Below are 25,409 nucleotides of genomic sequence, written 5' to 3'. Positions count from 1 at the left end.
CAACCAGTCGCTATGACGTGCACTGACTACCAGGGGGCAGACGTTCAACACAGGAGCTGCCCCCTGGTGGTCAGTGCGTTCCCACAGGGTGAGTGCCGCTCAGCCAGAAGCCGGGCTGATGGCTGGTGAGCGCAGCAGCCCGCCTCCCTGGCAGCGCTAAGGGTGTTCAAGGATGTCCAACTGTGGCTTAGGCCCACTCCTGGGCCTAAGGGGTCAGTCGGACATCCCCTGAGGGCTCCCGGACTGTGAAATGGAGCAGGCCAGGCTAAGGGACGCCCCCCCCCCCCCAGTGCACAAATGTCGTGCACCAGGCCTCTAGTGTAATGATAATGCTTAAACAGAACAAGTACATGAATCACAACTATAATTCAGAGAGAAGTGTGTCCACTCAGAACAAAAAGGAATATATAACTCTTAAGCACAAATAGGTTAGAATGACAAGTATAATAACAGGGTAAATACAAGAGAATAAGAACTTGATAACTGACAACTCTAAAACTTCTAATCAGAAAAAACAACTAGAAATCAGATGCATAGCAACGGAAGATAAAATAAGTGAAAACAATACAAAAAAGTTTTTAAAAATGGAGATTTTTTTTTTAAACATTTTATTTTTTTATATTTTATTGATTTTTTACAGAGAGGAAGGGAGAGGGATAGAGAGTTAGAAACATTGATGAGAGAGAAACATCAATCAGCTGCCTCCTGCACACTCCCTACTGGGGATGTGCCTGCAACCAAAGTACATGCCCTTGACCGGAATCAAACCTGGGAACCTTGAATCTGCAGGCTGACGCTGTATCCACTGAGCCAAACCGGTTAGGGCAAAAATGAAGATATTTTTGAGGAGGTACAAAGAATAGAGATTTAAGAATAACAAGAATATTATGAGCAAATTAAGACAAAGACAGGCTATATTCCTATAAATTATGATCACTTCTACAGCATGTAAAATTAATAGCATGCAATTGGGATTACCTGAGCTCGACTAGCTCAAATTAAAATATCCCAGAAGAATTTTATAAATATTACATTTTTTCCATTAAATTATCAGAGAACAAGCCTATTTACTTTGGATTACTTATCCTTTGTGAAGGGAGTAAATCTATCTTTATAAAACCAGTTGTTAATCAAATACCATCTAAGAGGAATGCCTTTGGAGTTATGGAAATTGCTGTGCTTCTTTTGCAAATCAAAGTAAGTAGCTGAGAACTCTTAGCTGGAGAAGGGCAATTGAATAAACAGGAACTATAATTGACAACAGGTTGCAAAAGGAAAATAGCAGAGAAAAAATGTATATATAAGAATATGTCAGTGAAGAATGAGAAGTAGAATAAGAACGTAAATTAATAAAGCACAATTTGTACTTTTATTGAAGAATATGGCAATTGATGACAAAAAGTAGAAGTTGGGTATTGGATTACTTATTAATTTAGCTTAGGTGTCTTTGCAAAAAATAGAGATCCAAAATAACAATGATTTTAAACAAAATAGTGGCTAATTATAAAAGAAGACATACCAAGGCTGCTTCAGCTTTTCGTCTGTCATCCTAATGGTCCAAGTTGGAGCTCTAGTCATATCATCTATGTCTTAAACAGAAGGGTTGGAGTAGAGTGGGCAAATAAGAAGGGGCATTTAGTACTTAGGATATTTCCTAGTAGCTTGCAGGTAGCTCTACTTGCATTCCATTGGCCATAACTAAGTTTTATGACCATATAAGGGGGGTGGGGAAATGTAGTCTTTATTCCAAGACTACATGACCATGCACCCAACTGAGAGTTGGTGCTCTTTTAACTAAGAGGAATAGATTGGATATTAGAGTAGGCAGATAGCAGTCTCTGCTACTCTACTGAGTACCTACTATGTGCTAGGAGCAATGTTAAGGTGCCTGGTTGAAAGTTACATGTGATCTAATGGAAGAAGCAGATTCATATATTGTCATACACCACATAACGACACTTTGGTCATTGATGGACTGCATTTATGACAGTGGTCCCATAAAATTGTAATGGAGCTGAAAAGTTCCTATCGCCTTCTGATGTCATTGTTGTAATAATGTTACAGTGTGCTTGTGTTTTAAGTTAAGTATTATTACAAAGGAGTCGAAAGTAAAAAAAAAATTAAAGAGTTTATAAAGTAAAAATGTTACAGCTAAGGTTAATCCTATCTAATAATAGACAAACATGGTAATTAACCGTATCTCCGACACGCTTCCCATTGGCTAATCAGGGTGATATGCAAATTAACTGCCAACCAAGATGGCGGCCAGCAGCCAGGCAGCTGAAGCAAACATGAGGCTTGCTTGCTCCAGTGATGGAGGAAGCCAAGGTTCCCTGCCTGCCACTGCTGGCCTCTGAGCTGCACTCTAAGAAACAATGTTGCAATTATAGAAGCCAAACAAACCCAGATACCTGCTTTCAGCAGCCGAGGTCTCAGAGCTGGAGCCGAGCCTCAGAGCTAAAGCTGGCTCTCAGTTCCAGTGACAGCCATAGAAGGTAAATAATTCCCAGAATAAAAAAGGAAAAGAAAAAAAGGAGAGGTTGGGAGCTTCAGTCACCCGCCAGCCTGAAAACGGCCCTCAGCCCCTCACCCAGACTGGCCAGGCACCCCAGTGGGGACCCCCACCCTGAAGGGGGTGTGACCAGCTGCAAACAGTCATCATCCCCTCATGCAGTCTGGCCAGGCACCCAAGCGGGACCCCCACCTTGATCCGGGACACCCTTCAGGGCAAACCAGCCGGCCCCCACCTGTGCACCAGGCCTCTATCCTATATAGTAAAAGGGTAATATGCAAACTGACCCTAACAGCAGAAGGACTGGGAATGACTAGTCACTATGACACACACTGACCACCAGGGGGCAGACACTCAACGCAGGAGCTTCCCTCTGGTGGTCAGGGTGCTCTCACATGGGAGGAGCTCTGCTCAGCCACAAGCCAGGCTGATGGCTGCCAGTACAGCGGTGGTGGTGGGAGCCTTTCCTGCCTCCTCAGCAGTGCTAAGGATGTCTGACTGCAGCTTAGGTCTGCTCCCCGCTGGCAAGTGGACATCCCCCAAGGGCTGCCAGGCTGCCAGAGCGATGTCTGATTGCCAGCTTAGGCCCAATCCCCCGGGGAGCAGGCCTAAGCCAGCAGGTGGTCATCCCCTGAGGGATCCCAGACTGCGAGAGGGCACAGGTTGGGCTGAGGGACCCCCTCCCCAAGTCACAAATTTTTGTGCACCGGGCCTCTAGTTTCTTAATGAAGAAAAAAAAATACTTTAAAAAATAAATTTAGTATAACCTAAGCATACAGTGTTTATAAAGTGCACTGTAATGTCCTAGGCCTTCACATTCACTCATCACCCATTCACTGATTCACCCAGAGTAACTTCCAGTCCTGCAAGCTCCATTCATGGTAAGTGCCCTGTATAGTTGTTCCATTTTTAAAAATGTTTTATACCATAGTTTACTGTTCCTTTTCTATGTTTAGACATGCTTAGATACATAAATACTCACCATTGTGTCACAGATGCAGTATTTAGCATAGTAACATGCTGTATAGGTTTGTAGCCTAGGAGCAATATGATATACCATAATCCTAGGTATGTGGTAGTCTAGATCATCTAGGTTTATGGAAGTACACTCTATAATATTTGCACAATGACAAAATTTCCTAACAACTTATCCCTGTCATTAAGTGACACATGACTGTAAAACACAACACTAAGTACTATGGGAATCCAAGAAAACGTACCTAATTCAGTCTGGTTTATTCAGGAAGGCTTTCCTGAAAGATATGGTCTCAAACTGAGAAATAGAGTAGCATTTATCAGCCTTGGCACTGTTGACATTTGGGGCAGTAATTCTTTGTTGTGGGGGCCATCTTGTACATTATGGGATGCTTAGCACATCCCTGGCCTAACTCAACAGATGCTAGTAACAGCTCCCACTCCCAAGCATGACAACCAAAAATGTTTCTAGACATTGCCAAATGCCCTCAGGGGGTCGGGGGGATATTCTCCCTCCCCACTCCTGTTGAGAACCATTGACCTAAAGGAAGGATAGTTTAACAGATAAAAGAGAACATTTCAGTTTTGATCAACAGGATATTGTGCTCCTTGGGTTACCCATGGTTGGAGTGCAGTAGTTCTTTCTTGAATGTCCAGAGTGTCTTTCTCTTCTTCATCTAATGAGCCATCAAGAAATACTACTCCTGGGAGCAGCCTGTGTCTTGGTCTAGTCCTACAACTGTGCAAAGAGGAGAGGTGAGATGGAGGACTTCTTGTGGTATGACTCCTGGCCCGACCTAGGGAACAACACGTGACCTGGGAACCCTGTCCTCCCACTATGTGGTGGAAGTCACCCAAGCTCAGTCTCACCTGGGCTTCTAATGTGGCATTTGTTTCTCATAGCTTAATCTATTTTTTAAACATTAAATAAAATAAAACCTTGCAGTAATCATTTGGAAGTTACAATATGGACAAATTTACAAAGATGAGAAACATCGTGGTATTTATGAGGATCTATAGGCAGTTTGGTGTTGCTAGAGAGTTTATTTTTCAGTCAGGAAGTAGTGGGAAATAAGACCTGAGAGAGTTGGTGGGGACCAGGCTTTGAAAGACCTTATATTTTATGCTAAAGACCTTGAATTTTATCCTGTAGACTAGTTGCTTCATACTTCTCTTATCAGTGGGACACTTTTTTCAAATGAAATTTCATAAGAAATCTTGGTATTAAAAATGCTTAGACTTGCAGTGGCTCTGGTTGAGGCAACTTAATTTTGCTTGGATCTAACAAAACTGAAGTGAAACTCATGGAATTATAAAACTTCTGTTTCTTTTTCAAAAGAAAAAAACTGATTATAATATCCTCTTAAAACTTATAGAAATAATAAAAATGTTAAGAGGTTGGGATTATAATGGTTTTTAAAAGACATGTAGTTTTAATAGGCATATGTTTGACCTTTTAGTGTGTAAAATGTTAACCTACAAACCAAAGTGAAAGGTAACAAGGCTTGCAATCTAGGGGCACAGATCAAGGCAGAAACCCAAATTGTGTCCCAATTTCAGGGTTAAGGCAATGAGTTTCTATGAGAAAAAGGAAGGGAAATAGTTACACAAATGGAAGAAAGAAATTTCTGTTGGTGCTGTCAATTAAGAGTAATTCTAGGAATTACTCTTCATGAATCTCAGTTCTACCCTCTAGCTCTTCAGTGATCCTTTTTTTGTCATGAAAGTGTCACCGACCCCTGTGGGTCACAGACCCCAAATCGTGGTTATTCTACCTAGTGTAGCTCACACCAATAGGACGAGACTGCATTCTGTAAAACAGGTCAGAAGCACTAATCTTTGGCCAAGGAATGGAGAAGGATGAGCTCACGCTATAAAAATCCCTTCTGCCCTATTCTGAGGAATTAGAAAAGTCTTAAAGGGTACGTGTGTGTGTGTGTGTGTGTGTGTGTGTGTGTGTGTGTGTGTGTGTGGTGGGGTGGTGGTGATGGGGGAGGCAGGCAGGTTTAGGGGTGGAATGTGTGGTTTCCAAGGGAGCATGCACTGTTCTCAGACATGCTTAGAACATGCCTAGCCATACATTGCCTGTCTTATTTTAATTTTAAATCTCTACTCTTGGGCATGTTTTTTAGTATGCTAATGAAAAGTTTTTCAAAAGGATGCTTGGGAGGGGGTTTCAGATGCCATTTTGGATCTTTCTGTTGCAAACCAGTTTCTTAGTTATGGTCCTTGATTCCTTCCAGCAGGTTTAGCTATCCCTGGAATTTCTACCTGTTTTTGACAAGTTCAGCCTGCTTTTGTCATGGGTTATTTTGGAGAGAATACAAGGAAGTCAGTAGAAGTTTAAATATGAACTAATGATGTGGTGGCACAACCCAGTGACAAGTGCATCTACATTTTATACTATTTCTGTCTCTTTCAGTCCAAAATGACAGTGTTTCCGATGATAAACTTTTCTCAAAAACTGTGTGGGTTCTCTAAATCTCATTGGGATTCATTGGAATGGATAATAGTTTATACCCACAAATCTCTTTGAAATAAACTCTTTCTTACTTTGGGCTTCTGCTGAGATGGCCAAAGGATAATGTGCTTAAACTTCCTAGAGGCCTTTTGGTGCAATTGAGGAGACCTGGGAGACATACCCTTAATTTGTTTAAAGGATTCTTTGTATGACTGATTTATTGGGAGCCATTTTAGAAGCAGTCTACCACAAAGATTAACTTTGATCTAATTGAAGTAGTCATATGATTTTTTTTCTCCCTTAGGCTACTAATACAGTAAGTTACATTAATAGATTATCTCAGCCCTAACCGGTTTGGCTCAGTGGATAGAGCGTCAGCCTGCGGACTGAAGGGTCCCAGGTTTGATTCCCATCAAGGGCTTATACCTTGGTTGCGGGCACATCCCCAGGAGGGGGTGTACAAGAGGCAGCTGATCAATGTTTCTCTCATCGATGTTTCTAACTCTCTACTCCTCTCCCTTCCTCTCTGTAAAAAATCAATAAAATATATTTAAAAAATAGATTATCTCAGGGTCCACAAAATTATAGTAATAACAAGAGTATGGTACTTGCATAAAACAGACACACAGACCATGGGACAGAATAGAGAGCCCATAAATATCTTTATGCATATACAGTCAACTAATCTTTGACAGTAAGAATATACAATGGAGAAAGGATAGTCTCTTGAATAAATGGTGCTGGGAAACCTGGATATCCATATACAAAAGAATGAAATTGAACCCTAATCTTACACTATACACAAAAACCTGAAGTGAATTAAACTTAACCATAAGACCTGAAACCATAAAACTCATAGAAGAATACATAGGGGCAAACTTCTTGACATTGGTCTTGGCAATGACTTTTATATATGACACCAAAAGCACAGGCAGTAAAAGCAAAAATAGCCATAGTGGACTACATAAGACTAAAAGCTTGTTCATAGGCCTTGCTGGTGTGGCTCAGTGGTTGAGTGTCAACCTTTGAACGAGAAGTTCATGGTTCGATTCCCATTCAGGGCACATGCCCCTGTTTCGGGCTTGATCCCCAGTAGGGGTCATGCAGGAAGCAGCCGATCAATAATTCTCGATCAATAAAGATAGATGCTTCTGTCTTTCCCTCTTCCTTCCTCTCTGAAATCAATAAAAATATATTTAAAAGCTTTTGCATAGCATAGGAAATAATCAACAAAATGAAAAGGCATCCTACAAAGTGGGAAAAATCATTTGCAAACCATGTGTGTAATAAGTGGTTAATACCCAGACTATATAAGGAACTCATACAATTATAGAGCGAAAAACCCAAGTAACCCAGTTAAAGTGGCAATGGATTTGAATAGACATTTTTCCAAAGAAAACTTATAAATGCCTAACAGGTATATGAAAATGTGCTCAACATCACTAATCAGGGGAATGCAAATCAGAAGACAGTGAGATAAAATCTCATACCAGTTAAGATAAAAAAGACCAGAAGTAAAAGTGTTGAGAATGTGGAGAAAAGGGAACCTTTGTACACTGCTGATGGGAATGTAAATTGGTATAGCCATTATCTAAAATAGTATGGAATTTTTCCTCAAAAAATTAAAAATAGAGTTATCATATAATTCAGCAATCCCATTCTGGGTATATATTTAAAGGAAATTAAATCAGTCTTTCAAAGAGATCTGTTCTCCCATATTCATTGAAGCTTTATTCACAATAGCCAAAGTGTGGAAACAACCTAAGCATTGTTAACAGATGAATGGGATACGGAAGATGTGGTATATATGAATAATGGATATTATTCAGCCTTAAAAAGGAGGAAATCCTGTCATTTGTGAAAACAATGTGTGAACCTGGAATACATTGTTAAGTGAAGGAAGCTAGACAAAGACAAATAAAATTATTTCATGATCCCACATGTATATGGAATCTTAAAAAGTCAAATAAACAGTAGTAGAAAGTAGAATGGTGCTTACGAGGGCCAGGGAGTTGGGGGATTTGATGTCTCAATAGTATCGTAGATTATGTACAACTTTTCTTCACCCCTGTTCCTCAGATTGAATAATAAATGAAATTTTCTACCCTTTGACCAACATCTCCCCAGTAGGTGGTAGTCAAAGGGCAGAAAGCTTTCATTATGTAAAATGGATAAGTTCTTGAGATCTAATGTACAACATGGTGATTGTAGTTAATAATACTTCACATTTGCTAAAGAGTAGATCTTCAGTGCTCTCACCACATACCAAAAAAGGGGGGATGTAAATGTTTGTTAGCCTTACTGTAGTTATCATTTCACAATGTTCTGTATATTTAAACACATTGTATACCTTAAATATATACATTTTTTAAAAATAAAAAATAAAGCAAAATATGAGAACAATGTTCTACCAACAGAGAATATCAATATCAAGATAGAACTATAATAACAAACTAGATGGAAATTCTGGAGTTGAAAAGTACAACAACTGAAATGAAAAATTCATTAAGTCCAAGAGGAGATTTGAACTGGAAGAAGAAAGAAAGAAAACAAATATAGATAGGTCAATTGCTATTATCCAATCTGAGGAATAGGGTGGAAAAGGCATACAGAACTTCTGAGATGTGTGGGACTTCATCAAGTGTACTAATCTATAATAATAAAAGAGTAATATGCTAATTAGACCAGACGTCCTTCCTGACGAAGAAGGGGCTGCGAGGGAAGCCCGGGTCCTGGGTGCCTGCTGGCGGCCAGAGGGAAGCCGGTGCTGGCAGCTCGGGGGAAGGAAGGCCTACTCTTGCATGAATTTTGTGAATGGGAATCTAGTATACACATAATGGGAATTCTACAAGGAGAGGAGGAGATATTGAATGGGACAGAAAGACTATTTGAAGAAATAATGGTTAAGCCCTATCCAGTTTCGCTTAGTGGATAGAGCGTTGGCCTGCGGACCAAAGGGGTTCCCGGTCAAGGGACATACCTCAATTGCAGGCTCCTCCCCAGCCCGGGCCCTGGTCTGGGCTCATGCAGGACGCGACCAATTGATGTGTTTCTCTCACATCAATGTTTTTCTCTCTTTCCCTCTCTCTTCCACTCTCCCTAAAAATCAGTGGGAAAATATCCTCAGCAGGGGGATTAACAACAACAAAGAAAGGAAGGAAGGAAGGAAGGAAGGAAGGAAGGAAGGAAGGAAGGAAGGAAGGAAGGAAGGAAATAAAGAAAGGAGGGGAGGGGAGGGGATTGAAAGAAAGAAAGAAGGAAGGAAGGAAGGAAGGAAGGAAGGAAGGAAAGAGAAAGAAAGAGAGAGAGAGAGAAAAGAAGAAAGAAAGAGGAGGGGAGGGGAGAGAGAGAAAGAAAGAAGAAGAAAGAAAGGAAAAGAAAGAAAGAGAAAGAGAAAGAAGAAAGAGGGGGAGGGGAGGGGAGGGGGAGAAAAAGGGGGAGGGGCAGGGAAGAAGGGAGGAAGGAAGAAAACCCACCCTTTAAAAAAAAAGAAATTAAAACACTAGTTTTAATGAAAAACATATTGACATATTTCAGAAGTTCAGTGAACTTCAAGTATGATAAAACCAAAGAAATCCACATCTAGACACATCATGATCAAACTGTAAAAAGATGACGAAGCTTTAAAGCAGTAAGAGAAAAGCAGTAAGTGACATTCAAGGGACCTTCAGTAAGAGTAACAGCTGCCTTTTCATTGGAAACCATGGATTCTGGAAGGCCGCAGGATGACATATTCACAGTGCTAATAGGGAAAAAAACTCAACAAAGGATTCTATATCTGCCAAAACTATCCTTCAGAAATAAAAGAAAATGAGATGATCCTCATAAAAATGGAGAGAATTCAACAGCAACCTCCAACAGATGCTAACAGGAGTCCTTCAGGCTGAAGTGGAAGAACACTAGATTCTAATCCATATAAAAAATGTTTTTAATGGGCAAAGTCAATGATATAGGTTGACTCAGGACTGGCTTAGTTGGTCCCTAGAAAAAGGAGGGCTTCCAAAGATCATTTGCTTTAAGAAGGTAATGATAGAACCACACTTCTCTCTTCTCTACTTTTGAGAGGAGGCTTGCCCCTTTCCTTCATTAGGTATATAATTTTTGAATAGATTAATGGATGGGATCTTTTCACCATTCTAATTCTGAGTAAGTAAGTAAGTAAATAAATAAATAAATAAAAGAGTAGGCTTGCTGGCCAGCTTGGCTCAGTGGTCGAGCATCAACCTATAAACCAGGAGCTCATGGTTCGATTCCTGGTCAAGGCACATGCCTGGTTTATGGGCTCAATCCCCAGTAGGGGACATGCAGAAGGCAGCCAATCAATGATTCTCATAATTGATGTTTCAATCTCTCTCTCCCTCTCCCTTCCTCTCTGAAATCAATAAAATATTAAAAAAACACACAGTATAGTGAGATACCCCTACATTTCCACCAAAATGGTTAATATTGAATGGATGGACAAAGAGTGTTGGCAGGGATATAAGCAAGTGGCACTCTTAATGTTGGTGGGAGTGTAAACTAGTATAGCTACGTGGGGAAACTACTTGTTATAGCTACATGGCAAAAACATATGACTATCCTATGACCAATCCAATATACTCCTGGGTATGTATATATGCAACAGAAAGAAGTTATACACATGATGAAATTATACCAAAAGACTTACACAAAAAATATTTATAGCAGTACCATTTATAATAGCCAAAACCTGGAAACAAATCCAAATGCTCACCAACATGGGAATGGATAATGTAGTATATTCATATGATGAGATACTTCTCAGCAATAAAAAAGGGACAAACTACTGATACAATGTGGTTGAATCTCACAAATAATATCCTTTGCATAAAAATCCAGACACAAATGAGTATAGAATCTAGTTTCCATTTATATGAAGTTCAAAAGTAGGTAAAACCGATCTAGCAGTAGTTAGAATAGTGGTTATCTTTGGGGTACTGACTGGGATGCAACACAAAGGAGCCACTTTGGAGGCTGGACATGTTCTCTGTCTTCTGGGTGGTAGTTACATGGGTGTAGACATAAAACTTTGAGTTAAACACTTAAAAAAAAGTTGCTGCTCTTGAAGGTCTTCTGTACTTCATATTATGAAAGATAGGTTAAGATCTCAAAGAAATATACACTGAGTAGCCAGATTATTATGACTGGCCAGATTATTATGACCACCGCATCAGTACAGTGAAGTGAATTAGTTACGCAAATAATAATAATAATAAAACCTTGAGAGTATTTGCTTAGGAAGTTTTCAGTATTCACAGTATTTTTGGAAGTGTCAATGAAGTACTGATGGGGTGGTCATAATAATCTGTCCGGTCATAATAATCTGGCCACTCAGTGTATATCTTTACTAGAGGCCCAGTGCACTAATTCATGCACAGGTGGGGTCCCTCAGCCTGGCCGGTGATCGGGGCCAATTGGGGTCATGGGAGTTTGGCTGGCCACGGGAGGTTGGCTATGGGAGCACACTGACCACCGGGGGGCAGCTCCTGAGTTGAACGTCAACCGGTTGTTAGGTCATTCGGTCGCTTAGGCTTTTATATATATAGATTGCTCTATCAATGTTGTTTAAATCAGAGATAAATAATACTATGCAGTCATTCTGGAAGGAAATTCAGCCAAGTTTCATTATTTGTAACTGCTAAAAGCCTTCAGATATAACATGTTAAAATGATTTACCTTTGAGAAAAAACATAATTAGGCCTGATGATGAATCTGCTGATTAAACTATTTGATTTTAGGTAATATTTAAATATTTTGTCACAAATGTTATTTTTGAAGTCCATAATGGGCTAAGGGCAATTATTAGCAACATTAAAGCAGCTTGGTTCTGTTATTTCCCACTGGAGGATCAAGGCAGAATGAGCAAGTGAGAGAACTTTTGAAAAATAGAAGTGCCAGTGTTTTTACAACTACTTGTAGGCCATAAAAAAACAAATGAAATCTGTTCCTCACAAAGAATGCAAGGGCTGGTCAAACGCCAAGATGTTGCCACACAGAGAAAATAAAACAAGAAGAGACAAAACCACAACAGAGCTGCTTTCATCCCAGAATGTCCAAGGAACTGAAGAATAAGGACTGGGACATGACCAGGGCACAGAGGAGAGGAAGGTTAATCAGGGAGGAGAGGGATTTTTTTTCTTGACTTTGTACTAGCTTTAATCTAAAGCTAGAAATGCTGGTTTTTATCTGAAGAATTAGAAACAGATTTCTCCAGTTTCTTCACTTATTCAACAAGTATTTATTGAGCTTCTGCTATGTGCTTGGCACCATTGTAGGCACTCGTGATACAGCAGTGAACAAAAGAGACAAAAATTCCTGCCTTCGTGGAACAAATATTAAAGATGGGAGTGGAGCAGGAATGTGCATACACATACATGTTGCAGTGAGTCTACATTAAGTAGCTACTTTTCTTGTTTAGCCGTACTTTAGCCTTCACTGCCCATACCTTCTGGAACCTCCAGTTTAATGCTGCTAATGAAGCTCCATTACCCTTTCTAATGAGACCCTTCTCAGTCCTTTAATAATAAATTCTCCTTGCATGTGAATCAAGATTGATCTGTCTTGATAAGTGGTAAAGAACAGAATAAGAAATAGGCCCAAATAAAAAAAAATTTAGGACAATTGTATGGAATGTTACACAAAGGAGTACTAGGATTCTTTTTTAAATTTTTAAAAAATTAATTGATTATAGAGAGAAACATCAATTTGTTGTTCCACTTAGTTATGCATTCATTGATTGGTTCTTGTATGTGCCCTGACTGGGGATTGAACCCACAACCTTGATGTATTAGGATGATGTTCTAATCAACTGAGCTACCCAGCCAGGGCCAAGAATAGTAGGATTCTAAAGTCAATGCAGTTAAAAGCTGAAATTAATAAAATAGGTAAAAATAGTAGAAAGGATAAATAAAAACCAAAATTGATGATTTAAGATGATCAATAAAAAGGTAATACATATCACGTATATAATAGTGTTAGTCACAGATAGAAATTAAAATAATTCTATGATAATACTGCATGAAAGTACATTTGTAATAAATTGAAAGCCTAGAGACAATCGCTGATTTTTCAAGGTAGATGGCAAACTTAAATAGGTTTATTAGCATCAAAGAGATTGAAAAGGTAATTAAGAGGGTCCATTTAAAAAATCATAGATGATTAACAATTGAATTGTTTTTAACCTTTAGAGAACAGCTGAGTCCAATGCTATTTTAACTATTTTAGGCCATAGAAAAAGATGGAAAATTCCCCAGTTCATCTTATGAAACCGTGACTTAATGATAGAACCCTGTAGAAATTAACAGAAAAGAAAACCTCAGATCAATTTTCTTATGCATATAGATGCTAAAGTCATAAATAAAATATTAGTAAACAGAATTCACCAGTATATCAAAGATTAATACACTATTATGACCCAGAAAAATCTTTTAATATAATTCACTTCATTAGTAAATTAAAGAGAACCATATGAGCATGTCACTTAAATGCTGAAAAGGCTCTTGGTAAAATTCAGTTGTCATTCATAAATAAAAACTGTTAAGTAAACTATTTGCTTACTAAACATGTTTTTACTGAGCACCCATTATATGCCAGGTAATGTTCTAAATATTGGGGCGAAAGCAGTTAACAAAGACAAAACAAAATAAACCCTGTCTTCACTGACCTTACATTAGTATTTGGGAGTCATCCATAAAAAAATTAGTTAAATGTCTCATTTATCAGATGGTAATAAGTACTGTAGAGAGAAATAAAGCAGGAAATAGGCAATTGCCAAGAGCGGAGGCATAGGGATAGTAGGGAAGTCCTGTCCTCATTGATAAGGTAGACATTTCTAGCAGAGACCTATGGGAGAGCAAGAGCAGGTGAACAAAACAAAAATTCCCGCCCTCATGGAGCCTACAATCTAGTGGGAAAAAGCAAAAAACAAAAGTCACACTAAATAAGAAAAGCCTATAGTATATTAGGAGGTTTTAAGTGCTATGGAAAGAAAGAAAAATCAGGAGAGTAAAGGGAATCAAGACCCAGGGGATTTTGAGGGACAGGCTGTAATATTAAGTAGAGTGGTCAGGATATTCCTCATGGAGAAGCTGAGATCTGAGGAAGGTCTTGAAGAAGGTAAGAGTATTAGCGACATGGACATGGGAGTTTGTGGAATTCAGATTATGTTGTGTAGCACCTTGAAGACCATTGTAAGGACAATTTAGAAATAGTTTAATGATTTTTAATAAGTCAGACACCCTTGTAACTATTAGCTATGTCAAGAAACCAAACTTTGCCAATCTAGAAGCCTTTCCATGTATGCTCTCTCAGACTTTATCACCTATCCACTATTCTGGCACTGTCAGGATCACTTCCTTATATTTCTTTATAGTTTTTTTTTTATATTTTATTGATTTTTTACAGAGAGGAAGGGAGAGAGATAGAGAGTTAGAAACATCGATGAGAGAGAAACATCGATCAGCTGCCTCCTGCACATCTCCTACTGGGGACGTGCCCGCAACCCAGGTACATGCCCTTGACCGGAATCGAACCTGGGACCTTTCAGTCCGCAGGCCGATGCTCTATCCACTGAGCCAAACCGGTTTCGGCTATTTCTTTATAGTTTTATCACCCAGTTGTGTATACCTATATACTATAGTCTTACCTATTAAAAATAATTTGATGTCTTGAATTTCTTTTAATCAATTTCTTTCTTTATCATGTTCTTTTTGTTGTTGTTAATCCTCACCTGAGGACATTTTCCCATTGATTTTTAGAGAGAGTGGAAGGGAGGGGGAGAGACACAGAGAGAAACATCAATGTGAGAGAGATACATCGAGTGATTGCCTCCCACACTCACCCCGACCGGGGCCAGGAGTAGGGCATGCAACAGAGGTACATGGTCTTGACCAGAACTGAACCCATGACCACCCTTCAGTCACAGGCCGACACTCTATCCACTGAGCCAAACCAGCCAGGGGTATCAGATTCTTTAGTTTTAGAAGAGTCTGGGTCATTTAGCCTGTAAAGTTATTTACAATCTTAATTTAGCTGATTGCAAAATTTTTGCAATCTAACTGCTGACTGTCCAACGTATTCTTTTGAATTCTGTACTTCATGCAAATTGGCATCTGAATCCAGAGGATTAATCAGACTCAAGATTCGACTTGGCAAGGCTGTGATTTTAGCAGCCATGATCCTCGGTGCCTAGATTCATCAATGCGTTGGATCCTACAACATTTTGATATTCTAATCTTATTTCCTTTCATGTATTAGTTGGAAAACTTTTATAAAGTGATACTCCCTGCATCTACTATTTGATACCCAGATTTACTGGATAGGAAAAACGAATGATAAATACTTGATTCTTATTCTTTATTTGGTAGTTTTCAAAATAATGAGTTGGTTTCTTATCATATCTTCCCAAGAGACATGATAAGACTTGTGTTTTTAAAGGCTCTATCTGGCTCACATACTGAGAGTAGACCACAAAGATATCAAGGAAGAAGCGGGGAGACTATTTAGAAAAATATTGTAGAAATCAAGGCAAGAGATAATATTGGCTTGGACCAGGGGAATGGCAGTGGAGTTCATGAGAAGTGATGCTATTTGGATATATTTTGAGGTATAGTTGATAAGATTTTTGATGGATTGGATGTGGAGTATGAGAAAAAGAGAGTAGTCAAAAGACAATTTCAGTTTTATTTTGTTTAATCCTGCACATGAAGAATGAAGTTGCTTTCAACTGAGATGGGAAGGGCTACGAAAATAGTAGATTTTGGGGGAAAATCAGGAGTTTAGTTTGGACTATATTGAGCTTCAGATATAGTTATTGGACTTCTGAGTGACTCTAAGAAAATAAAAATCACACTTAGTCATGTCACTGTCATTGTTAGCATTTTTGTATAATTCTATGCATATACATATAAAACATTCATATATAACCTATTTTTACAAAATTGAATTTCTGTTGTGTGTACATTTTTAGATCTTTTTTCACAAGACATAAAAGGAGCATTTTCTAGAAGTGAAATAATCTTTGAAAACATGAGTTAATGGTATTTCATCTTTAGTTTTACTATAATAACTCTAGCCATATAAATTATGTCCTCTTTTACACATGCCTTTTTGCATGTCCATTCTAGTCCTGAAGCTTTAGTGCAGAAGATTTGGTTTCCTGTAGTTACTGTGTATTATGATTCACACCTGTGGTTTGGCAGCCGGCCTAGCTGTAAGTGTTCAGTGAAGACTCGTGAAAGATCCATGCTTTTAAAATGAGTGTCTTGGAGGATTATATTCATCTCAGTCATTCAAGACCTTGGCATTGCCCCCATTCTCCGAGGAGGAGTGTCTTCTGCTATGAATGCTACAGTGGGAAGGAAGCCTGTGTACTTACAATGGGGGAGAACCTACAGATTCCCAGGTGTCTTGCCTGCAGTGCTGTGCCTGGGTTGTAGATTTTGAAATATACCAGTCTGTCATGTTTTAAGGTCCCAGGGAGACTCGAAGATACTGGAATGGTAACTAGTTTATACCCTAGTACACTTCAGACCTAACTGTTGGTTAATTTCTGGAAGGACCAAAAGAGTAAGAGAGATTTGATGAGCTCCATCCAGCCTGCAGGTTGTTGTCTGAAAAAGAAAATCCGGCTCTCTGGACCAGGCTCATTTCTTTCTAATCACTGTACCCTTTTGAACACAGAATGGCAAACTTTTTCTGTAAAGGATCAGATATTTTTGGCTTTACAGGCCACATGATTTCTGTCGTAACTGTTCAGCTCTGATATAGTAGAACAAAAGCAGCCGTAGACAGTGCAGAAACAATTGGCTGTGGCTGTGTTCCTGTAAATCTTAATTTATAAATCAGGCAGCAGACCAGATTTGAGCCATAGTTTCCCAATCTCTGCATTTGAACAATCTTTTTGACACTGTGTCTCTACCTGCTAGTGGTCATTATCCCCAGACTCTGAGGATCAGTTTTCTTAGATCACAAAGTGAGATCACACAGGCCCAACTCCAGGTCTGTATTATCCTGCTACACCTTGCTTCCTCTTAGAAAAAGCCAAACTAAATAACTAGAACCCATGGGAAGAGAGGAAAGGTGAGCCCAAAGAGTTGATTTGGAACTCAGCTCTTAAGAGTAGAAAGTTTGGTCCAGCCGTGTGGCCCAGTGGTTAAGTGTCAACCCATGAACCAAGAGGTCTACAGTTCTTTTTTTTTTTTTTAATATATATTTTATTGATTTTTTACAGAGAGGAAGGGAGAGGGATAGAGAGTTAGAAACATCTCCTGAGACCCTTCCCCCTTCACTAGATCCTACATGCCCTTAAGATACAGTCTTAGATCAGGGTTGACACCTTTTTTCTGTACAAGGCTAAACAGTAAATCTTTTAGGTTTTGGGAACCATAAGGTCCTTCTCTCAACTACTCAACTCTGTCATTGCGGACAAGAGCAGCCATAGACAGTATGTAAACAAATGAGCATGACTGTGTTCCAATAAAACTTTATGACATTGAAATTTGATATTATATGATTCATGTGTTATGAAATATTATTCTTTTTATTAAAAAAAACCAACTACTTAAAAATGTAAAGGCCATTCTTAGCTCAAAGGCCAGACAGGCAGTGGGACTAGATTTGGCCTGCAACCCATACAATGCTAACTCTTGCATTAACAACTTGGTAATTTACCCTGACTTATGTGTCCTCACCCAAGAGAAGAATTAGCCTACTTCTGTTTCCTACATTCCAATGATATGGTTTCTAACCTTTGTCATTACATTTATCATGCTGTATATTAATCATGTTTCCATGTTATCTCTCGTACTGGATTCTGATCTTCTTGAGAGGAGGGCTGTGGCCTAGTCAGTCATCTTTGCATCTTTAGTATCTAACACTTGATGTGACACATAGTGGGTATTCAAAAAATGATTAATTTGGCCAAAACCGGTTTGGCTCAGTGGATAGAGCGTCGGCCTGCGGACTGAAGGGTCCCGGGTTTGATTCCGGTCAAGGGCATGTGCCTGGGTTGTGGGCTTGATCTCCAGTGGGGGATGTGCAGGAGGCAGCTGATCGATGTTTCTCTCTCATCGATGTTTCTGACTCTCTACCTCTCTCCCTTCCTCTCTGTAAAAAATCAGTAAAATATATTTTTTTTAAAAAATGATTAATTTGGCCCTAGCTGATTTGGCTCAGTGGATAGAACGTTGGCCTGCAGACTGAAGGGTCCCAGGTTCGATTCCGGCCAAGGGCACATGCCTGGGTTGTGGGCTTGATCCCCAGTAGGGGATGTGCAGGAGGCAGCCGATCAATGATTCTCTGTCATCATTGATGTTTCTATCTCTCTCTCTCTCTCTCCCTCTCTGAAATCAATAAAAAAATTTTTTTTAAAATGATTAATTTGATTTTTATGCTCAATAAATATAAAATGCTGTTACTACTGTCTTAGTGAGAAGCACCTGATTGATAATGCAATAGGATTCCAAGTTCTTCCCCTAAGGAGTCCATAGGAACTACATTTGCTGCTAGTGGATCTTGTGACTGTGGTTATATAACAAAGCTTTCCAAATTCTTTTATTTTAGAGTTCTATCTCTTTCAGACAAGAGATGGTTGGACTTTATTTTAAATCATTTCTTCAATCCTAATGGTAAATAGTGGCTTTCACTTTACTTATGAGCCAGTGCTATAATCTGGATAAAAAAATAATAATTATTATTTATTACTGAGCACATGCTACATTCCAATCTCTGATTTTTCTTTATACCTTTGATAACTTTCTGACTACTATCAATTTACCTCTTTTTTTTTGCTCCCTACACCTGAAACAAACAAAGCAACATTATGTTTTTCCTCCATGTTCTCTATTATAATGAATGATAACACCATCCATTCAGTCCTTAAAGTCAAATCTGAGTTCATTTAGACTCCTTTTCCTACTTCCCCCATATCTAATTGGCCAGTAAGTCTTATAAATATCTCTTTTAAAAATCTATAGAGATTTTCTTTCTTCCAGCTCTGTTTCATTTGCTCTAGTTGAAACTTTAATAATTTCTCAACTCATCCAATATATACTTGAACATCTGTATTGTTTTTCCTGATCCTGATTGTCCCATCTTTCAATGGACTCTTCCCACTGAATATTCTACCATATCACTCTTATAATTAAACCCTTCTATCATCCCCCAACATTGTCAAGATAAAGCCAGCTTCCCAGTCATGGCATACAAGACCTTATGTGTGGCTCCATTGCCTAACACACATATGTTTCAGAATTGAGAAAGTTCTGGATTTTAGAAAGATCATATCCTATATAATAAAAGCTTAATATGCTAAGTGTCTGGTCGGCCGTTCGACCAATCAGAGTATAATATGCTAATGACATGCTAAGGCTGCTCAACCTCTCACTATGATGTGCACTGACCACCAGGGGCAGACAGCTGACTGGTTGACCAGTTGCTATGATGTGCACTGACCACCAGGGGGGCAGACGCTCAACGTAGGAGCTGTCCCTGGTGGTCAGTGTGCTCCCACAGGGGGAGCGCTGGTCAGCCAGAAGCCAGGCTCATGCTGGCAAGTGCAGCGGTGGTGACGGGAGCCTCTGCGCCTCCACAGCAGTGTTGAGAATGTCCGGGGAACGGGCCTAAGCCGTCAGTTGGACATCCCCTGAGGGCTCTTTGACTGTGAGAGGGCGCAGGCCAGACTGAGGGACCCCCACCCCCCGGAATGCATGAATTTTGTGCACTGGGCCTCTTGTGACATAACACATTATATAACACTGGAGGCCCGATGCACAAAATTCGTGGAAGGGGCTTGGCCCTCACAGCTGCAGTGGCTTGCCTCAGCCCTCGCAACCCTGGCTTCTTCTGGAAGGTTGTCTGGAAGGTCGTTTGGCTGTCTGGTCTAATTAGCATATTACACTTTTATTATTACAGATACTAGAGGCCCGGTGCACAAAAATTCGTGCACTTGGAGGGGGGTGCCTCAGCCCAGCCTGCGCCTTCTCGCAGTCAGGGAGCCCTTGGGGGTGTCCACCTGCCAGCTTGAACCTGCTCTCCAGGGTATCAGTTCTAAGCTGGCAGTCAGACATCTCTCTGGCAGCCCAGGAGCCCTTGGGGGATATTCGACTGCAGCTTAGGCTCGCTCCCCACAGACAGCCTTAGCGCTGCCGCGGAGGTGGGAGGGGCTCCTGCCACCGCTGTTGCACTCACAGCCATCAGCCTGGCTTGTGGCTGAGTGGAGCTCCCCCTGTGGGAGTGCACTGACCATCAGGGGGCAGCTCCTGCATTGAGCGTCTGCCACCTGGTGGTCAGTGCACATCATAGCAACCAGTCATTCTACCATTAGGGTCAGTTTGCATGTTACCCTTTTATTATATAGGATTTTCTTGGTTCTGGCTCAACACTCTGTAATCAAACACATTAATATTTCATCAAAGAGTGTAAGTGTTTATATCAAGTAGAATAAAGCCTATACATAGATTCTGATAAGTTCAAGTCCTGTTTCACTACTAAATGAATTACAGGAATATGTTTAGTTCTTAGAGCTTTTTGGGTTTCAAAAATTAGGACAAGAGACTGTGGCCCTGTAGATATCCAGTGGTCTGCTGGAGCTGGCTTGCCCCAGCTGCAGAAAGCTCATTTTGTGCATCTATTCCGAACTCTGCAGTTGGTGACTTCATGTTGGTAGGTTGAAATCAGCCATTTGGTGGGAGTTTTTCCACTATAGTCATCAGTAAATGCAACAAATCCTGGCCTTTTCTTCCATGGAGAGCAGGCTGTTAAACGGTACCAGCACAGCATGATATATTCGGATTATATGTATAGTTCATCTGTATGATCCTGCCATTGTGGCAAACCAACTTGCTCACTCTACTCAGGGCAAAAGGCCAAAGTTTTCAGGGAGGCATATAATGTAAAAATTAAGTTAATCAATAATATGGCAATAGAGAAACTGGGGACTTTGGAGTCAGATAGATATGGATTCTAATTCTAACTTCATTATTTCCAGACTCTGTGATTCTGGGTAACTCACTTAACTGTCTCTGGGTCTCAGTTTACACATTTGAAAACTGAGGGCTGATAATATCTTTCTCTTAAGGTTGTTTTAAGGTTTAAATGAGACATCATATGCAAAGTACCTGACACAGAATGATCAGAAACTGTTTTTCTTTGTTTACTATAAAACTTTTTTTATGCTGGAGATGTTTATTTCTGCAGACATGGCTCTCATTCTCTAACATTCCTAATACATCCACAGTAAATATCATGCAGTTTGTACCTGAATATTCTCTAGTTATTTCATCTTGTATCAGTTGATCTCCTTATAAAGGTATGATCCTTGACTTCTCTTGATCATGTTTGTACAAACTAAATTTGTAAGTTTTTATTTCATGAAAAGTTTTTTTGTTATTTATTTAACAAATATTTTTTGAGTACCTATTTTATGTTCATGTGCTAGTGCTGGTGATAGATTAATAAGACATAGAATTTCCTTATATTCTGGTGGACTGTTAGGTAGTTGGGCTGAAAACCAACTATTTAAATGCAGGGAAATTATGAGGCTTTTATAGTAATCCAGGCATGAGCCTGACCAGAAATCAAAGCAGCAACCCTTTGGTGCATGGGACTACGCCCAACCAACTGAGCCAAACTGGCTAGGGCCAGGATGTTCTCCATGCAGGTAAAGAAAGTCAAGCAAATGCCCTGGCTCAGTTGATTGGAGAGTTGTCTTGTACACCAAAAGGTGATGGGTTGGATTACTGGTCAGGCCACATTGGGGAGGCAACTGATTGATGTTTCTCTCACACATCAATTCTCTTTCTCTCTCTCTCTCTCTCTCTCTCTCTCTCTCTCTCTCTCTCTCTCTCTCTCACCTCCCTCCACTTCCTCTCTCAAAAAAAGAAAAAAAAAAAGGAGAGAAAAGAAAGTCAAGCAAGGATCATTAGAGGTGAACCCATCCAGGAGAAATGTGTAGAGTGAAGAGAGCTGTGGGTTAAGTGGAGTCTGGGATAAATTTTTAAGAGAGGAAAAAAGAATTGGTTATTGAGGCAGGAAAAAAACCTGGAGCTAGTGGCCTCACAGAATCTCAGGGTGTGCCGTGCCAGCACAGCCAAGGGTTAGGTGAGCCTGAGGGGGAGCAGTGAAGGATGTAGAAAAGACAGACAAAGAGAATAAGCTGAGTCTAGGTGGATCTTCCTGTGCCTGGCTGAGGCCACAGAGAGAGATCCAGAGGCAAGCTGAGCCTTTATTTTATAGCCAGAGGTAAACAAGGTAGTGGTCACCATAGTTACAACGTTCTTGTGAGTTTCACTTGTTTTGGCAGCACTTGCTATATCTCCCACAGCCCATTAGCTTCCAGATAAGATCTAGGGAGTGTCATAAGGTCAAGCCTAATTATACTAAGAGAGCTGTGCCCTCTTAGCTGGGACTTGTTTGTGGCTTTGCCAACAGGTCAGTCCAAGGCTTAACCCTATAGTCACTCCCTACACCAGGGAGGAATAATTTCATTTTCTCTTGTCTTTTTAGGCAGGGAGCCCCTTTGAGGGATTCCTCATCAGATAGTGATTATCTGCAGTGAAAGGCCACATACTTAAAGAAAAAGGGTTGTTACCTTTGTTTGAATACCATGTTTGAATGACTTATGTTATGATAATGTAACTCTCTTAAGCACTTTTGTTTTAGTCATTTGGCCAAAATCTGCTAATTCAGAACCAATTTGTATCTAGATGTCATTTTATATCATATTTTTCCTTAGATTATGAGTTGTTTAGTAAAATATTGTGAATATAGTCAATATAAGCTTAAAGAAGGTTTCTAGGTTAAGAGGTAGAACACATTTATTTTGTAATATTAAAAGAAACAGCACCTCTTTTTCTTCCTTGGAAAGTAGAGTTCTTCAGGAAGTCAACAGAAAAATAGAACACATGAATATTATGTATTCTTAGTGGATCATGGTTCTCTCCACTGTTTTATTATGAAAATTTTCAAATGTACAAAGAATGGAAAGAATTATACCCACTATTCTTACACAATGAAGATTTTACATTTATACAATTAAGATTTTGCTATATTTGCTTTATCACATGTCTGTCCATCTAGTCATTCATCAGTCCTGTCTTTTTTCTTTTTGGTGCATTTCGAGTAAGTCGACTAGCTGTTTTTCTAAGCAGTTGTATTTTTTTCTGAACATTGTAATTAAAATGTCAGCACATTTTGTGCAGATGGTATCAGCGCATCCTTTTTCCTATTTCTAGAAATCTGAGGTTGCCAATAATTACTGTCAAATTTAGCATATTAAACAATTTCTGGTAAATACTGTTAAGCCTGGTCAGTGCCCGCATTGTAATGAAGACACTTAACATTTTTAAAGTTATCAAAAATAATTTTCAGTGGTCTTTGAACACTGTTTTTTTTTTGTATTTTAAGTAAATATTTATTCATATTCTATTGTTTCCAGAGTGGAGAGATCAACAGACCAAGTCATCAAGCCAGTCAATGTAGCAGCTCTATCAAAATGGGTTGGGAAAATACCTCCAGACGTTTTACAAGACATGGCAGTGATTGCACCCATGCTTGCCAAACTTGGATATGACCCATATGCCAATCCACCCAACTATGGAAAACCTGATCCCAAAATCCTTGAAAACACTAGAAGGGTAAGTGAGATTTTTAAAGTGAATTGAGAAAACTGGATATAGAATTTGAATCTTGAAAAGTTTTTTTTTCTTGCTTTTTGTGATTAGAAAATTATTTTAAAGTAGAAAAATTCTATTTGTAGAATGCTATATTATCATATGTCTTCCACTGCATTTTTAAGGAAAACTGTGGCTCTTCCCAGGAACTATGGGGACAATTTTTAAATATATTTTGCACAATTTCTAGGATGGTGCTTACTGTTGGGGAGATACTCATAGCTGATTTACCACAAATTTGCATAAATACCAGCATTACTAGCAACCTAGCAACCTCACTTAATTCTAGTTTCTTTTTTCTTTGAATCTAATGACTACTTTACTTTTAAACCTTTGTTTAGATGAGGCATGATTTCTTGATACTTAAAAACTAGTTTCTCCCTTGCCTTCTCTCCCTTCTTCTTTCCCCCTTTCCCCTTCTTCTCCTCTCCCTCTCTCCCCTTCTTCCCCTCTCTCTGTCTCTTCATCTCTCCCTCCTCTCCTCCCTCCACCTCTCACCACCCCCTCTCTTTCCCTTCCTCATTTTCTCCCTCCCTTCCTTTTCTACCTCCCCTCTTCCCCTGTTTTTCCCCTCTCCACTCTTCTCTTCTCTCTTCTCTCCCCTCTCTCCTCTCTCTCTCTCTCTCTCTCTCTCTCTCTCTCTCTCTCTCTCTCTCTCCCTCTCCCTCTCCCTCTCCCTCTTCCTTACCCTCTCCCTCCCTCCCCCCTTCCCTCTGTGTCTCTCTCTCTCTCCTTCCTCACCTCTCTCCCTCTTCCTCGCTTTCTCATTTTCTCCCTCCCTTCCTTTTCTACCTTCCCTGCTTCCCCTCTCTCCTAAAGATAAAAAAAAAGAAAGAAAAAAAAAAACTAAACCTAGGCTACATTAGAAGAATTATTAAACATGCAATAAATTACCTTCTGATTGAGAAAAAGTTGCTGTTAAAGTATATTATAAATTTTCCTATTAAAAATGTATGTTCACATCTTTATGAAATACTGTTTCAGAAAAGCTGAAAACTCAAGAGCTAATCTGAATGTATATACCTTACCAGTTGAGTCTACTTCAAATCAGACCTTAATGTATTCTTTTTTAAAATTGTGGTAAAATATGCATAATGAAAGGATTCTCAGACCAAATTCCATCTTGTGTATACAGGCTTCCCCACACCACCAAGCAGTTCTCTGATGCCAGTAGGGTGTCCAAGAATGCAACTAAATTCTGGCACCATTTACCCAGAGACAGATCAGATTCCACAGGGGAAGGGCTCAGTCCCACATGACCACCCTCCACTTTAGATACCAGTTGCAGCCCCGGTTGTACTGAACAGCTACAAATCAGAGGTTCCCATGACCCTCCTTGGATTTAATTAATTTGGTAGAATGACTCACAAAACTCAAGAAAACCCGTTTACTCATTTAAATTATGGATTTATTACTAAGGACATTAAAGAATAGGAATCGATAGTGAGACAAAGAGTTATGTGGTGGGGGGTCCCGAATAAAGGAGCTTCTAGCCTCGTGGGGCTGATACCAGCACATGGTAGCATTCTGGTTCCTGTAGGTGGAAGCTCTCCAAAAAGGGTCTAAGAGCTGTCCTTTCGGTTTTTTACGAAGGCGTCATTATATAATCATGATTGACTAAGTCTTTGACCACTGTCCATTGATTCAGCCTCAAGCCCTTCTCCCCTCCCTGAAAATTGGGGTGGGACTGAATGTTCTAAACTTCAAACCACATGGTTTGTTTCCAGTGACAACCAGCCCCTACCCTGGGGTTGTTTCCAAAAGTCACCTCATT

General features: G+C 39.7%; 1 protein-coding gene across 2 annotated transcripts in view; it reads left to right on the top strand.

Annotated features, from left to right (window-relative positions):
- The window catches only part of TPST1 (tyrosylprotein sulfotransferase 1), an 87,591-nt gene that overhangs the window by 41,559 nt on the left and 20,623 nt on the right, over positions 1-25,409 (top strand). For both annotated transcript variants that reach the window (XM_081089829.1, XM_081089828.1), the window contains one exon: positions 23,401-23,599. In XM_081089829.1, the coding sequence (XP_080945955.1) occupies positions 23,401-23,599 (199 nt within the window). The remainder of the gene's footprint in view (positions 1-23,400; positions 23,600-25,409) is intronic.

Source organism: Myotis nattereri, assembly GCF_964212035.1.
Source record: "Myotis nattereri genome assembly, chromosome: 4".
NCBI classification, from domain to species: domain Eukaryota; kingdom Metazoa; phylum Chordata; class Mammalia; order Chiroptera; family Vespertilionidae; genus Myotis; species Myotis nattereri.
Note: the sequence above shows the minus strand (reverse complement) of the source record. Positions and strands in the feature narration are given on the sequence as shown.